Source organism: Patagioenas fasciata, chromosome 1 (assembly GCF_037038585.1).
Source record: "Patagioenas fasciata isolate bPatFas1 chromosome 1, bPatFas1.hap1, whole genome shotgun sequence".
NCBI lineage: Eukaryota > Metazoa > Chordata > Aves > Columbiformes > Columbidae > Patagioenas > Patagioenas fasciata.
In genome coordinates, this window is record NC_092520.1 from 40939792 (window position 1) to 40957269 (window position 17478).

The following is a 17478-nucleotide window of genomic DNA, read 5'->3' on the forward strand; positions in this document are numbered from 1 at the left end:
ATCTGTGCTTAGTAGATACTAGTTTCTCGTCACTACCTCTCTCCACTGATCCTGATATATAATAGGTAAGACATGTCTTATTATCTTTGGTTTTATGACAATGATAATATTCTCGTGTGTCACTAAGGAAGCTTATCTTCCTAGGTGGGAAACTTTCACAAAATAATATAGCTCTCTTATGAGAAAGCTTGCTGTTCTGAATGAAAAGATTTTGTTGAGGAAGCAAGGGCCTGAACAAAACCTTGGGTGGAGGCAGGGAGAGAACAGTACTTCTTTCATCATCGCTCCTGTTCTGAAATTCTGTACTTATGAGAGTTGCATCAGTGGCATGACATGATCCTTCTCTGAAAAGCAAATATATACAAATTCAAAACATGAGTTTCTCAAAACTTCAGTATATATAATTAAGAAGAGTTATGACATCTTCTACCAAAATTCCTCACATATATCTGTATGGTAATGTCACAGAGGTAGTATGTGACTGACTTCTCTTACATGCAGATATGGACTATTTAGACCAGAGCATCCTCAGGAAGATAAAGTAGAAACTGAGACAGTGGAAATCTAGAAATTGGAATAATACGGGATAGATTAAAAACTGTCCATAACATTTTAACTGGGATCCTCTCTGATAAGGATGAGTATTTATTGTATAATATTTTTCTCTATGCTCTGAGGCTGTTTTCCTAGGCAAGTAATTTAAACTACCAATTTTGGCAGGTTGACCGTAGCAAGCTGCCATATGTCCACCCAGCCACACTCTCACTCTCCCTCTTCATCAGGACAGGAGAGAAAATAAGGAAGAAATGCTTGTGAGTTGCAATGAAGATGAGAAGACTGCTTAACAACTACCATCATGGGCAAGATGGCTTGACTTGGGGAAAATTAATTTAATTTATTGCCAACTATTTCCAGGATCAACTTCACTACTTCATTCCTGATGCGTGGAAAAACCTGCTCTGGTGTGGCATTCTCCAGGGGCTGCAGGCAAGCCTCTGCTCTGATGCCTGGAGCAGCTCTGTGCCACCTCCTTTCACCTTGATGTCTGCAGGGCTGTTTCTCTCGCATTTTTGTTCACGTCTTACTTCCAGGCAACATTTTTTGCCCTTTTTTAAGCACTTTTTTGCCGAGGAGGCACCAGCTTGGCTGAGTGTCTCAGCTGTGCTCTGCAGTGGGTGGGCTGGAGCTGGCTGGAACCAGTTGTGTCCAGCACAGGGCAGCCCCCGCCTGTCCTCACAGAGGCCCCTGCAGCTCCCGCTGCCAGTGCCTGGGTACCTACAACAAACACATCTCTGTATAATCCTGGAAACCACTTCTGATTTTTTTTTTTTTTTAAAGGGTTGGGGGGTAAAAAGTATTACGTGAATGAAAATGAAAAGTATATGAATATTTAGCGAAACATAAAGATAGTCACTTGTTTCATAGCACAGAGCCAGGATGAGTAATGAGACAGAGACCCTTTCTGTGTAGTTATAGAGAATTTCTCATGTGTTGTTCTGATTTACAGTCAAGATTCAACGTGAAAAATGTAATATTTATCTTTTTAAAATCTAGTTGAAACATTTGAGCCAGAAAGGTTAAAAAAAGTTCAGGGAACAATCACACAAACAATTTAAGGCCATGATTTATATAGCAAGTTCAGTGATAATGAATGGAAACTGCTAATCAGTGCCCACAGATATTAGATAATACACTCAGTAGGTTGAAATGAGTGTTTGCAGTGCAGAATACGTTAGTCTAATGAGTGAGTTAATCTTAACACAGAAAAATTCTTGCATGCCAAATTTGTTTACCACATGACATAAAATCATAGAATCATTTTGGTTGGAAGAGACTCTCTCGAGTGCAACCATAACCTAACTCTAGCACTAAACTGTGCCCCTAAGAACCTCGACTAAACACCTTTAAACACCTCCAGGGATGGTGATACCACCACTTCCCTGGGCAGCCTGTTTCAATGCCTGACAACCCTTTCCATGAAGAATTTTTTCCTAATACCCAATCTAAACTTCCCCTGGTGTAACTTGAGACCGTTTCCTCTTGTCCTATTGCTTGCTACTTGGGAGAAAAGACCAATACCCTCTATGCTACAACTTCCTGTCAGGTAGTTGTAGACAGCTATAAGGTCTCTCCTCAGCCTCCTTTTCTCCAAGCTAAACAGCCCCAGTGCCCTTAACAGCTGCTCCTCATCAGACTTGTGCTCCAGGCCCCTCACCAGCTTTGTTGCCCTCCTCTGCACTCTCTCTAAACATGCTAATGAAGATAAAACTCGTAGGTCTTCTCCACCCTTTTGAATAAAAAGTGTTACTTGGGAAAAGTTAAAAGGGCATTAAGTGGCAAAGTTTTGTAAAGCACACATGAAAAGATTTGAGAAAACAGGAGATGGCAATAGATAAGGTACTCATTCTTTATTACTCTTCATATGGCTGAATAGAAATGATTTGATTAGTACAGTGTATCAAAGAATGTACTATGCAAATCAGATCTAGAAATACCCAAAGTGCTTCATAATTAGCTGATCATTCTGGTGTTTCCTAAAACCACATTTGTTGGATAAGGAGGAAAATCCATGTACGTCTGTGCACACACGGCTGGAAATTTAGATCTCTACGCTAATTAACTTTTTATTCCTGATCATCAAACAAAATGTGCTTATAATGACAAGGACAACTTTCCTCAAATATCTTGCCTGAAAATGCAACATCTTGAACAAGGAAACAAATAACACCCCAACAATGAAAATAATTGCTTTTATCTCCTTTAAAAATGTCCAGTTTCTGTGATGAAGCTCAACATTTTTACAGTAGAAATCACTATTTTCAAGTTGCTTGCAGTTTGGCCCCTTAATATACAGATCAATGGCCTAGACTGACAAAACTTTCAGAAGTCAGATTATCAGCAGAGCTGATCCTCAACTACAGAAAGAAACTCCAGATTATTTTCAATTTTTTTTTTTTTTTTTTTTTTTTTTTTTTCAGCTGGTCATTTCTCAGCTATTTTAAACTAGGACTTTACTGAAGTATCATCCAGAAACATAAAATTAGCTGCACCAATCCACCTTTTTGGATTGTGACTGGCTGATTCATATGATCAAAGCTGCTGAATAAACTCCATCAAAACAAAACCACTGTTAATGACTTAGACAGACACTAAGCCCAAGTTTATAGTCACTTATCTGTTCCGTTGGAAAAGAGATTTGAGTGTTTTCATCCAGTAAAATAATTTGAATTATCTAATTATTATTTCTACCAGGGTAGAAAAGCACAATACTACTGTCAGTGAACTGTCAAATTTATGAGATGCTATATACCTTGTAGCAGAATACAACATTGAGTAGGCTGGCATTTTGTGATAGGCAAGCATTTGACGAGACCAAAAAGGAAGGAGGCTGAATTAAGCAATGTGACATTCATCTTTTTTTCCCAACTAAACACTCTCTTTCTCAATTTGGGTTGTTTTCCAGTTTGCTTTGGAATTTCACAGTCTTCTGAGGACCAGCATTCTTCTCTTCAAGTTTGTTCAGTTGACAGAATGATTCATGGACATTTTTGAACCATAAATAAAACAGCTTTCTGACTCTTGGGCAGCACGGAGCTGTTCTAAAATGTTTTAATGTACATGGAAGAATTACCTATACCAATTTCAGTTTCCTGACACTCCATTTTTCACATACCTTGCCTATGCTGTTGTGCATAATCTATCCAGCTGGCAGTGTACCTGACAACTTCCAAGCCATTCCTTTCTCTGCCTCTCCAGTAACACCAGTCTAATCTCTCTGCTTTTCTTTCCCTCCACTTGTGCACCAGGGTAGGCAATATTAACAGTCACTTCTGGATCTGCTCTACTGAAAAATACACTATAGCTTGTCACCAATGAAAACATGTTAATTTCTAAATTAAAGACAGAAGATATAGACAGACACCAACATAGAGTGCTACCAGGATTTATTCTTTTAGTGTGTGAAGGCCCACAGCAGCTAAACTAAGTTAGACAGAAGAGTAGAATATACTTTTAGTTTCACAAGAAAGCAAGAGAGAGATAGAGACGAAACGTCACAGAAAATGTTCCTCCAAAAATGAAAGACTGTGGCCTCTGAGTCTCTGATGTGAATGAGGATTAAAACTGTTATTTCTTGTATGTTTCTTTAACTTTTAAAATGATTTATTTATTCAAGTATGTTCTTGTAGAACCAGCTGATCACCGTTAAGCCAAAAAGTGAATAAAGCATGCAAAGCAACATACTGTTTGGCCATTCTAGGATTCTTCATTGTTTTTTACTTAACCAGATTTCTTTTAAAGTGTAACTCTTTCATAACAATCTTGTCATTATTTGCAAAATAACATGGATAAACTCACAAGTATCTCTAAAGTCTTCTTCATCCTATTTTTCGCTTTTGACATGACCTCCTCTTCTGCTATTTATACAGACAGTAGCTCAAAATTGCTGACTTTCAGGATAGAAAATTACTATTAACACATTATTTTTGAGAGCAAAGTATTTTGATCCATTGAGAGGCATGACTCACATCATAGGCTTAAGTGTTCATAATGCATAATTATGGTTAAAGAGGCTGGTTTTGTTAGATATCTCAGAGATGAACTGGACAGGCACCCTACGTCTAACATAGCAGTCGATATGTTCAGAAATAGAGCTTGTTAGCACAAGTTCCTAGCTAGAATTTCCTGAAAATGTGACCCTAAGAGTCTGACTAAACTACACAGAGTATTGATAGAGCATAACCAATGATACATGAGGTTATTTTTAGCTATGTCCATCTTCAAGACCAGTCATGCTATCTCTTTAAATGCTGAAAGGAAATAGGTAACCAAAGGTCAGTATCATTAGTTAAATTCTAGATCATCTGAACTCCACTGTACCTTAGCTGAATGTGTTATATCTGTGCATGTCAGTATGTAGGGATATGCATCTATTTTTCTGTTACAGCTGGCATAGTGACCTATATTCATCTATAACATATGTTAGATATTTTCACTGTTCTGCACAAAGTGTCATTAATATGTCTACAAAGTAGTTACTCATGCCAATAGAGGCTTATATTATTGTCTGTTTACAACTGAAAATATACAATTTCCATTCATAATAAAGCAATAACAAAGGACATGTATGTGTAGTAATAAGAAAAAGAAAAAAAGTCCTGAAGTAATGGCACAAAGCAATTACCTCACACTATTCCTTTCATTTCTTATGAAAAGAAAAATAGAAACTGTGAAACCATCATCTAAACAACTAATCCACTGTGGTGTGGATGATTATTTCTGAGTCATTTGGTTCCTCTTTTGAATGGTCCAAGGAATCTGCAGTTAAATCAGCTGAAAAAGGCAGCAGTGCAGGGAAATTTTTGATTACACTTGTAATTTCATAAGCTAACCTACAAATGACTTTTAAATTGCTGGTAACACTACAGTACTACTAACCACATACACTTTTTTTTTTTTAAAATGTGTAGCTGTAATCCATTAGTTAATGACTATGCTCTGCTTGCCAGATCACATTCACACTAACAACAGCTAGTAAGTGGCTGAGTTTCAAGGGCCTGGCAATAACACCACAAATTAAAAATAACCTCTTTTGTTATATTTTTACAAAACAAATATACTTTTTAAAAAAAACAAACCAAAACAACAAAAAAGAAAATCCCCAAACACCCAAATTGTATTGGCTTTTCTACTGAAAACAAATTCTATTTTGTATCCCTTTGCTGCGTTACAGTATAAGTCTTTGGCAATATTGAAATATGTGCTTGCATATCTTCAGTACATTTTGAATTACAACAACATACGTGTTTTGACTAATAAATTGTTTTCCCTTAAATTCAGTTAACCAGTGGTCTTTAATAGAAAAAAAAAAAAAAAAGTTTGTTTATATTCAGTAAAAGTTAAACATCAAAACTGGTCAATTATTCCATCACACCGTAATGTCAGTCAGTCAGATATATATTTTACATAACCAAAACCCAAAAAAACTAAAGTCATGAACATGCACACCAGGAGCTTTGTGAATTAAAAAATATGCAATGATTGTAAAGTTGAGAAGGTTTTCATTTTTTTTCCAGTTCTTTTTGATGGATGAATCATTTATAACTGATGCTTTAATATAAAAATATGTCTTCAATAGCTATCTCCATGGCATTTTTCCATAAATGCAGTTATGCAATGAAATATTTCAGTACTGTTCAGTAAGGCTAAAGTAAAAGAAAGAAGTTATTCAGTCTTCCTCAGTGAACTTTAACACTTCCTTTAGAACTTGAAGACAAAACAGATCTAATCTAAAAGAGTAATTGTGCATATCACCAAGAAAGCACATAGAATTTAATTTCAAATTTTATCTTAAAAATGACATTTTTGTGGGTTTTTCAGGGTGAAGAACTTTAAAACTGCCATAAATATGCAGGGAATATTTAAGCATGAAGTACTTGGACAATAATTCAGTAATGTAAATTTCTTAAAAATGATAGGTGAGTTGGCCAATGGAGAAAGAAATAGATATTATTAAACAGTATTTCTGCATTTACTTTCAGGAATGTACTTCTGACTCAAATCTCCTAGTCATCTCCACTTTACACACTTGGATTTCTATTGTGAAGCCCTTTTGGAGCACAAGAATGGGATTCCCTTAGAATGAAATGATACTAAAATTATTCTCCAGTAACTAATGCAACCACACAAACCCAAACCCAGAGTAAATGCCACCGAACTGTATTCAGTAAACATTGTGTCCATAGCACCAGCTGCTTCACACTCAGACCTGTTCCTGCAATGCTGTGTATTACTTGCTAATATAGCTATAACCACACTGTTGAGGTATATGTAATTATTTTATGTTTTTTCCCAAAGATGACCAGATAGTACTGAACAAAGAGTAACTTTTTTTTTTTTTTTTTTGGGGGGGGGTGGGGCGTTAACATGGGTTTTATACTGAAAATCTTTTTACTAGAACTGCAAAATATTCTGAACTTCCTGGAGAGCTGAAGTATTGCTCATGTCATTGTTTATCTATTTAACGCATTGCATATAGGAAACATACAGTCTCAGGCTCTGGTAAAGATTTTGTACATATTTGTGTTTCCTTGCCAAAGTTTGGTCACTTATGATACTACTGCATCTGGATGACTTTTCTCCAGAAGATATACCTTCACCTTTCACCAAAGAACAAACAAATGTAACACACCGTGTATGATAATCAGAGTTAAGCATTCTGTTATTATTTTCATTCTCCTTGCTTATCCTGTTTTGACATGAATTTACCTGGATTTAGTATGAAAGGGGATAAAGCTTTAGACTAAAAAAAAAAATCAACTATTATTCCTTTTTCTAAAAGGTTTACTTAAACATGTTTTAGACTGTAAATATAATTCCTTATTAATTTTCAATCTACTTAGTTCATATTTCCACTCTCTTCTCTTGTTTAAGACAAACAGATCAAGTTGATGCACAGAAACATAAAGCATCCCTTGTGAAGGCAAATATTTGAAAGAAAAGAGAATATTCATTACTTATATAACAGATAACATTCAGATCTTGTTCAGGAAACCCCCCTTCATATGCATGGAATTTTCCTTAGATTTACAACAAAGAAGCAAATATAACATCTAAGAAAAGCAAAAAGAAAAAGTCATAAAATATGCACAGTAAACAAAATGAAGACCCAATCTCTGGACAAGACTAGGTCAAATCTGAAGACACTGATATATAAGAGTATTTCTTAAGATGACACACTTTTTTATACCAAAGGACGAGATCTCCTTGGAAAGCAAAAGCTTCTCACACTATTTGAAAGAAGGAACTCACTGCCCTGTCACTTCACTTCGTGAATGTCCCATGTGGGCATTCTTAAAGAGACAGTCAAAATGCAATTCTTCATTTTGAGATATGTTATTTTTAAAAATGGTATAGTACTTACACTGCTTACCAGACATAATTTGGTGGTTGTTTGGAAGAAGGAAAAATGATCAGAGGGCAAAAAAAATATTGGATATCTGTCTGTAGGACTGTGCTTTAAAAGGCAGGATGTTTTAATTTCAGTTATAGCAGAAAAGAGAAGGAGGAAGAGGAAGGTATGCAAATTGATATTCTATTAGTACTGTAAAAATGAGGCAGAAAATTTAAAAATGCCCTTTTCCTTTGAAAAATGTTATGTGCAGGCAAGTAACCGAGACTTAAATCTCTCAAAAGATAAGAATATTCCCTTAGCAACGAGAACAGCTGGGATTCATTTCACACCATAGGCTGGATTTGCTGGAATTAACTAAATTTTGGTGGATAATCTTCCCCTATACACAATGGCAATCCAGGCAACACAGTCTGGAAAACTATGTCACTTACATTGAAGTGGACACACGTTTGGTAACTGAGTGCGTATCTAGACTCAATCATGATCCTGATTAGGTTTCCACTGACTACAATGGGAGCTCATACTACCTAACTCAGAAGTGAATGAGTTATAGATACATAGGGAGGTTACATATATAACACCCACACACATATTAGTAGTCACCTAAATCTGCTAACTTCTTTCTGAATGAATCTCAACCTAAACCTCACTTCTTTTGCCTTACCATTAGCATGCAATGTCAATTTAGAAATATCCTCGTGTACTTAAGATATTTGCATGTGGATATCAAATGTGAAGGAAGGGATTGCAGTTAACAAGAGGTAGGTAACCTCATGTAGCACCACACATATATGTTTAAGAAATTATTTGAGCCCTATACATCTACATTCTGAAGCTAAATTCCATCCCAAATATCTATATATGAGTTTGTTGTTTGAGCTCCTATTTCACTCAGAAATACAGTAAATGGACTCTAGAGTGAAATTTAGACCACCTGTATTAGGTACCTGCTTTAAGATAAGACTAAAGCTCTAGTGCTCAACAAGTTAAAAAGCGAGCTTAGACACTTAGCATAAGGTTTTAGATCACTACATGTAAGCATCCAAATTCAGGAGTCTATAAGATGGAACTGAGTTCCATCATTAACGTCTGGAACTAATACATGTACTTCTTGGCTATTTACTACAGCCTTCATTCATAACCTATGGTGGGATATAGGCACTTCTCTATGAAATTCACTGGACTAAATCTACCTTAGGAGCTGAAGTTCTATATTACAGCTGCTTCTACTGCATGCATAAAGTACAGAGCTAGACAGATCATTGGTCTTATTCCTTTATTATATTCCTATGAAACCTACCATGGTCTATATCTTCCTATGTAAAGAGAGTTTGAGCACTGTGCTGGTGCAATAGGGTTCTTCCTCCTCACAGAGTTATTCCTTTCATTGGAGACATCAGTAATTCTAATTCCACTTACAATTTGCAACCACTTGAATGCTGAAATTAAAAATTCTATGCTAATCTTGATACCTTTATTCTCACAACTATAATCTTTCTTTTAAGCGTTTGCCATTGTGAATAGCTGTTGCACTGCTAAGACTCTATTAGAAACTGAATGTGAAACATCAGAAAATGAATCTTAGTTTCAATGTAACAAAGAGTCATAGTTGGCAGTAATAACTTTCATTGAATTTCAGAAAAAGAAACCTCAAAAATCTCAAGCAAATATTGCTGTCATAATCACACTATCACACTTTTAAAAGGTGCGTTGTCTCACATATAGTTATCTGATAGAGCACCTAGAATGCTAATAAAGCCCTTCTGGTATATTTAACCATGATTACAGATATATGTATTCAGTTGTGCTTTTTACGTTTACTTCTCATGGAAAGTCTCTAAAGAATAGTAAAATCCATTGCTCTTCTGATAAAAGGTACTGTTAAATAGCATGCTCACAAGGCATGGAAAAGTACCTGTTCTGGTCAGATCAATTAATGATAGAGAATCAGAGAACCTGATGTAAACAAAAAAAAAAAAAAAAAAAAAGGCAAATAGCCTTTGTTTTAGAAGACTTCTGTTTTATATTTTAACTTGAATTCACTGACTGCATTGTTTGTAAAGGTGTTAGAAAGGACTGAATTATTCACTGTTCTTTTCTGTTCTGTCTAGATATGCAACCAATATTTTAAAAAGAAAGATAAAAGAAATATACCCAAGAACAAAATATAGCAACATTCAAAATATTGCAGAGAACTAACCAATTTATTACAGGTCCAAGATGATCTGACCACCATGACTGATCTATGGACATTGACCATCTAGTTTATCAAATAAAAGGTGAACAGTTAATTTGGTCAAAGTCGGTGAGAATCAGAATATTGTTTCCTCTGTCCCTGAAGACCATTAGATGAAAGAATCATTCTGAAACATTTGCTGTAGATACAAGCAGAAGATGACAGACACTTCTTTACAAAGAAGTGTCCTGTGTTATGCAGGATGCTGTACTAGTCAAAATAGTCCCCTGGGCCTCAAATATGTATATACTTCTTCCTGATGACAAAAGGTGGTACAGTCTCACAGACAAGAGCTAGACACTGAAGGTAAATGCTTTCAGACTGGGAAAATGGTATCTACTTGAACAGTCTTGTGGTTTAACCTTGGATAGCTGCCAGGTGCCCACTAAGCTGCTCTATCGCTCCCCTGTCTCAATAAAACAGGAAAAAGAAATAAGATTGAAAAGCTCATGGGATGAGATGAGGATAGGGAAATCATTCATCATTCACTGTCACCAGCAGAACTGAGACAACTTGGGGAAGATTGATTTAATTTATAGAAAATTAAAAACACGATAGGATTGTGAGAAAACAAAACAAAACATAAAACCAAAAACAGCACACCTCCCCGGACCCCTTCCTTCTTTTCAGGCTCAACTTCACTCCTTCGTTCTCTACTTTTCTGGTTCTTCTTCCCCCACACTTCGGCCAAGTGATGCAGGGGAACAGGGAATGGGAGTTACAGTCACTTGATAACACTTTGTGCCAATCTTTTCTCATCACACTATTTCTCTCTCCAACATGGGGTCCCTTCTGAGGAACACAGTCTTTCACTAACTGCTCCAGCATTGGTCATTTGCATGGGGTGCAGACCTTCAGGAACAGACTGCTCCAGCGTGGGTCCCCTATGCGCTGCAGCTGCCTTCAGGGCATATCCACCTGTTCCAGTGTGGAGTCCTCCATGGGCTGCAGAGGACACCATATTCTTCCCCGTGGGCTGAAGAGGCACCTGGAGAACCCTCTCCCCTATTTCTTCAATGACCTTGGTATCTGCAGGGTTGTTTCTCTCATAGTTTTCTTATTCCTCTCTCCCAGCTGCTGTGCAGTTCTGGGCAGCAGTGGGTCTGTTTTGGAGCCAGCAGGAATGGTCTCTGTCCAACATGGGAGCAGATGCTGCTCTCTTCTCATAGAACCCTCTCCTTCCCAGCCTTTGACATGTAAACCCAATACAAACACCAAGGGAAATAAATCACTGGACTATTTTGAAATATAGGTTTGTTTTAAGAAATCTTGTGTGGAATTCTATGCACTGTGCTATGACAGAGGTTTGCCTACATAATGATGATGCTGTAAAACTTAAAAAATCTATGAGTGTCTGCAGTAGATTTGGGCTTACTGTGATAAGACGAAAAACCTTGTGAGAAGATAACACCAATAGGAGAATAAAAACTCTTAGCAATTCTTTAACTCAGTCTTTTGTTTTAGCCTGTACTACTGGCAAAAACATCCTAGATATCAGCAGTGATGGAAGCCACAGGCACCAGCTTTCACCTAGTGTGCAACCTTCTCCTTCTTTTAATCCTCTAACCCTTCTAAATTTTTCTTCCCCCCACCTAGCCTTTTGAAATCACTGCTGAGGAGCTGCAATTTCTTGCCTTCGATGGCAGCAGTGGCTAGAAAGTTCAGACATATCAGGTGTTCATCTTACAGAAGTCATGGGACAAGTTCCCCTCTCGCTGCCTATTCAGTGGTGATGTCCTGATTTACACTCCAATTAGCTTTGGTGTATGGGGGAAAAGAAAGCAGAACAGGAACAGATGCAGCATAGTGGATTTTCTAAACCAAGACAATTTTAAAATCCTTACTTTAATGAGGCAGCAAGGAGATCTAAAGAGATAGCAATACCTCTCATGCCTTTCAGATTTTATTTATCTTTTTAAAAAAATAAGTGCATGGTCTAAGATTGAATTCAGGCTTCAAACTATTTTATAGCTCTTCACTAGGCTAATTCACCAACTTGACTCTAGTTTTTCTTACTCCTACTTGCCTGTAGCTAAATGTGACAGTGCTACATTCTGTGTGAGGTATGAACTTGTGTTTAATGAAATGGATGAAATGACTCAAAGGCAAATGTTCTTATTTTAGTTCACATGAAGTCTCATATTATGAAAACACAAGACTAACTACGGACAGTGATTTATCTAGAGCTAAGCATTAACAGAGTAACATTTCTTTTTACACCTTAGGATGTTCAGCGACAGACTCCAATATTGTCAAGTATGACAAGAAATTTTTGAGGCAGCAAAATGAAAGGCAGGATTAAGCAGAGGGTATGCCTGCAAGGTTAAAACATCATCACCCACTGGGTGTAATGATAGTGACACTGTAAAACCAAAGCTCTTTGCATGAAAGGTTTAGCTTCTCCACATGGGACTCTATCATATGACCAAGTGTATTACAAGACAGTCATGCCATTATTCTGAACTTTAATCAAAATTAAACCACTGCCATGGAGTTCTTTCTACTTATTACTGGAATCATAGTACAATTTAATACCCCTGGCATCACTTGACTAAACCACCATAATACTAGGTTTATAAAAAGTGAGAACTCAGATGTTGATCAGCCACGTGCATCCATACAATTTTAAATGTATTGGAAATAAAAAAGCTATCTGCAAAAAGTATTATTTGTAGACAACATTATAATATTATTTCAAAAAATATGGAATTTCTTTTGAATTTCAATTAATAACTTAGGAGATAATAGAATATTCTATTTAATTTGAAGGTGACCTTCAAAACAGTGGTTTTGTGACAATTTTTTCTACAGCTCCTTTTTTTTGAGCTATTTGTGTTATGTAATGTATTGATACTACATATTAATAGGTGTAGAAATTAGGCAAGCATTTACTTAGCTTCATAAACATATATCAGAAGACACTGATATTATATTTCTGTCTGTTTTTAAACCATTGGAACTATTCCATAGATTCATCTACAGTGTATAGTAGGCTTTCTCCCCAGAGCAGTTCTAGCACTCCACTAAATATATGCTATTCCTCTTTATCTCTTTGAAGAAAAATGAATCACATCCACAGCTTGCAGCTATCAAAATGTGATTTATCAAACATTTTCATGAAAGTACAGTTTTCCCCTTCTTTACACTAGGAGGCACGTTTTTTTCTTCATACAGCTCTGTCACACAGCTCCGCTGCATGAAACCCTTAGACACATTAATAATTCCAATCTAAATTTAAGTCCCTGACAACTTTTACTAAACCACAATGAAAGAAGAATTCTTCACTAATAAGGTGGGTTGGTTTGTTTTTTTGTTGGTTGGGATGGTTTTTATGCAATGAATACCAGACTGCTGGCAAATAAAACCAGTTTTAATTTGAGTGATTATTGAAGAAATAATTCAAATTAAGATACATCAGACAGTTGTACACATTATATGTAACTGATGATAAAGAGGATGTTTGTGTTAAAACTTCACTTTCTGATATGCACATTTAAAACCACTAAAAATCAGGACTTTTGGAAATAAGAGAGGCTATAAATTTATACCAGTAAATACAATTTTACAGTGACTTTTTTTTTTTTTTTTTCAGATCTTAAAGAAATGTTATGTTTTTTAAATTCTTATCTGATATACCTAAAGGTAAAGAACTTTAATCAGGTAATTGATCTTTGGAATATCTTCTTTCAGTTTTTATAAGAAGTGTCATGCACACCCTTCAAATGATAGTGTTCATTTGTAGAACATGTAAGGTCAGCATTTCGCACATCAAAGCACAGTTCAGATTATTAAAAACTATGAGTTTCCCATAAAATACATGTTTCGCATGTGCCTTGTTTTGTTTTGTTGGTCTATTTTAGAAATTCTCAGAACAACAATATTTACAAACTTTATATTTTGTTTGTCATCATAGTGAAAGGCAATGTAACCAGGCTATGCCATCCTACTTTCCTTTCCTCTTGGTCCAAGCTTCTGACAAAGTCATGGTCAGCAAAGCAAGTCTAAGGCTGTTAATTACTGCATTTAAATGCAATGAGGTATTGTAACATACACAAGGCTTACCTTTCAAGTCAATATTGCATGCAAAATTCAATTATCATAACTATGACTCTTGAATAATAACACTTCCTGTAGTAAATTTGAATTACTTGCTGTTATCATTTAATAATGCGTAACAAAACCACAGTGCTGGTGTCACTCTGTAGCGTTATGTTGTTTTTAAATACAGTGAATTGCTGCTCACTGATGGAAGAATTCTCATAAAGCGTATCAGGGTGCAAATGAGTCAAAGGTGAAATACAAGGAAGTTGCAACTGACAGGTTAACATCATAATCCTCTGACAATGAATTAATACTGATCAATTAACAATGGTGAAACTGAAAGGATATCTTAGACAACCAAATGAAACCCTTGAGTTAAAACAGAAGACTACACAAAGAAGACAAGGTTGAGTGTTACAAACCAAAATTGTACTGTACACATCACTATTAAGTTCTTATAAATCTTATTTTTTACTTCATATTTCTATCTATCTTGTTGCATTTCCCTCATAACCACAGTGACAGTGTGTGGCTGCTAATGCTAGTGTTTGGCGTTTCTCTTCATTTCAGTTTCCCCCAGTGAGGGAGATTGCTGTTTTAAGATTAGCCTGATGAATGTACTCTCACTGTATGTGTTTCTTTCATTAAATCATGCAATTGTAGCTCTTGTGTCCCTGTAGAACCTAATGATTGCAAGAAAATATAGCAATAAGGTTTCTCATACCTTTGTGTAAAACCTCATAAAGACTTTTAGATTTTATTATTTTATTTTCCTATTTCAGATTTTGAAGACGTGGGCCTTGGTCACTCTTCAAATATAATTAAAATAGCAGCAGACTAATATTGAGAAACAATGACTGCACTTTTATTCACAAAACTTCACAGTGTACAGTAATAAACCACACAATTCACTGAGCATTAGAGCCATTAACCAAAATTGTTCTCACCATGAGTCAAGGGCTTTACTATCTAGATTAACATCATATTCCCATGAGCTGAAACAAACCTTGACTTAGAATTAACTTTCATAAAAATACAGCTGGACAAATCTGTATTTTTTGTGTAGATTTTATTCTTGGAGATCATTAGAAAATATTCCCACAAGCAGTTATCTGTCTCTTCAGTTGAAATATTTAAAATCAAAATAAAATATTGTCCTGCAACATTTATCATCCAAAACTGGCAATAGTACACATACATAGTAACACCACTACTCTCTACTAAGACTTCTTCCTTACTTTGTAGCTGTATCTTTTACCTCAGCTGCACCAAGTATTTTCATAAACAGCAATCCCTAAAACAGCCACTGAAATGAAATTACCTCTACTGTTAAATACAGCAACTATTTAACATTTCATAGCAATAGAACTAGAGATTCAGCTTAGAAGTGTCAAAGAATACAGTGTTGAAATACTACAGCAGTTATTTTAACCATGAACATATGTAAATACCCACAAAGTAATTTTGCCCAGCCACCAGATAGTGTTTTTCTCTTCTGAAAATTGCCACAGAATCTTCAATAACCGTAAACTGCTTTAAACTCCATTTCACATCTCATCCAGAAACATGTGTCTCCAGTAGCAAAATAGCTTTTGACACAATGCCTGGGCAATAACTTGAAACCAAATAAGATATAGAAGTCAAATCCTTCTAATGAGCAGCATCACTCTCTTCCTGCCTAGGATGACTTCTGTCACTGTAATGACCATATCATTCCCTTCCGAGTTTGTGAGATTTGATGAGATATGTCTATCCTAATTCAGTCTGATAAAAGGTTAAAAACCTATACTTCAGTACTCCACTAATCATCAGTACAACTTGATGGCTAGATTTTCAAAAATTTGCCATGAATTCAGCATCCCCAAGGTTAAACAGGTGTAACCACAGACATGTTATGACTTTTCATATAGCTTTTAAAAACTTTTATTCACTCCGACTAATCTTCTGTTAGTCTCTATATTAGAGATTAATAACTCATCATGATTAATATACTAGTTTTTCACAACATGTTTGATACAAATTTTCTAAAAACACCTTTTTAATAACTTGGTATGAAATTTGCTAAGCACATTTGTCTGAACTGTCCTGGAGAATTTTGATGTCGCATTTTGAAGAGATGTGCAATTCAGAGTTAGTGAAGCCAATGTGACAGTGCCAACACATAATGCTGCCTTAAAACTCCGCTCTGATCTCGCTAAATCTTTCACATGTCTCATACGTGGTCAGAGAATTAACAGGATAATTCCACTTAAGCTCCTCGCTTGCTTAAGCAGACATACATTCTTGCTCCAGAGTCAATCCATTCATAGTTGCTATTCTTTTATAGTTCTTTGTATTTCAACAGATTTAGGGTTTAAGATCATAGTTCCAACAACAGTTCTGTTTTGGTAAAGAAAATATAATGGAGGTGTCATATTAAGGAAAAAAAAAAAAAAAAGAAAAGAAAAAAGAAACCAGAATACCACTCTGAGACAGTGAAGCATTTCATTTCTTTTTAGGGTCTCACCTAACAAACTCACTCTGTCCTCACATAAAAAATGTTTCTAAGGTCAATATTCCACAGTTCACATGCTTATCTATGGTGATTTAAATGTCATAATTCAAATCCAGCTCTGCCCAAAAGAGAACATGGACCTTAATTGTGCATTAGATCCCAGGGTGGGCCACCTTCTCTCCTGGTTTGTATGGGCCTAGTGACAATTTCATCATCTATACAAAAGGAAAAAATCCCAGGGGGGGAAACTAATTCTTATTTCTATACTCCTGGGATGCAAGAGAACTCAAGTTCAATTACCTTCCAAGAGCACAGATCAGACTTTTAACCTTTCCCTCCACATTCTAGACAGAAAACAAGAGGCTTAAGGGCAGTGCCACTGCCCCCTCCCAGTTTTCAGTATGTCCAAGTCTCCACATTCCAATTCCAAAATAAAAGTCATGGTATTGGTTAAGACCACACTTCATTTTTTAACACTGACTGTCACAAACACTTCAATAATGTAAATCTATTATAGAGAAGGAAAGAAGAAGAAAGGAAGAAATTCCCAAACCAGATAAACTGAAAATACTTAGTATTTGTATGAAAACGCATATCAAACATTTCCAAAAAGCAGAATATCATGCCATTCCAGACCAACAGCGAAACCCTGTGGTTCTTGCTGTTAGAAGAGGGAATTGTAGGTGTGTTTGCTATAGAAATTTGGATTCTTTAAATTTTTCAGTGCTTCACTGAGTTACTGTTTTCTAGGTTAGTCTTTAAATGTTTATTTAGAATGACTTTCCTAACACAAAG

At 35.9% G+C, this 17478-nt stretch overlaps 1 protein-coding gene across 6 annotated transcripts in view; it reads right to left on the bottom strand.

Annotated features, from left to right (window-relative positions):
• Window positions 1-17478, bottom strand: part of PCDH9 (protocadherin 9) — a 678879-nt gene that overhangs the window by 226558 nt on the left and 434843 nt on the right. Inside the window, exon 5 of one of the 6 annotated variants that reach the window (XM_071806042.1) lies at window positions 14986-16568. The exons of the other annotated variants lie outside the window; for them this stretch is intronic. Within the exon in view, the coding sequence (XP_071662143.1) occupies window positions 16549-16568 (20 nt within the window). The 3' untranslated portion in view covers window positions 14986-16548. Of the gene's footprint in view, window positions 1-14985; window positions 16569-17478 lie in introns of those variants that run through there. 6 annotated transcript variants of the gene reach the window in all.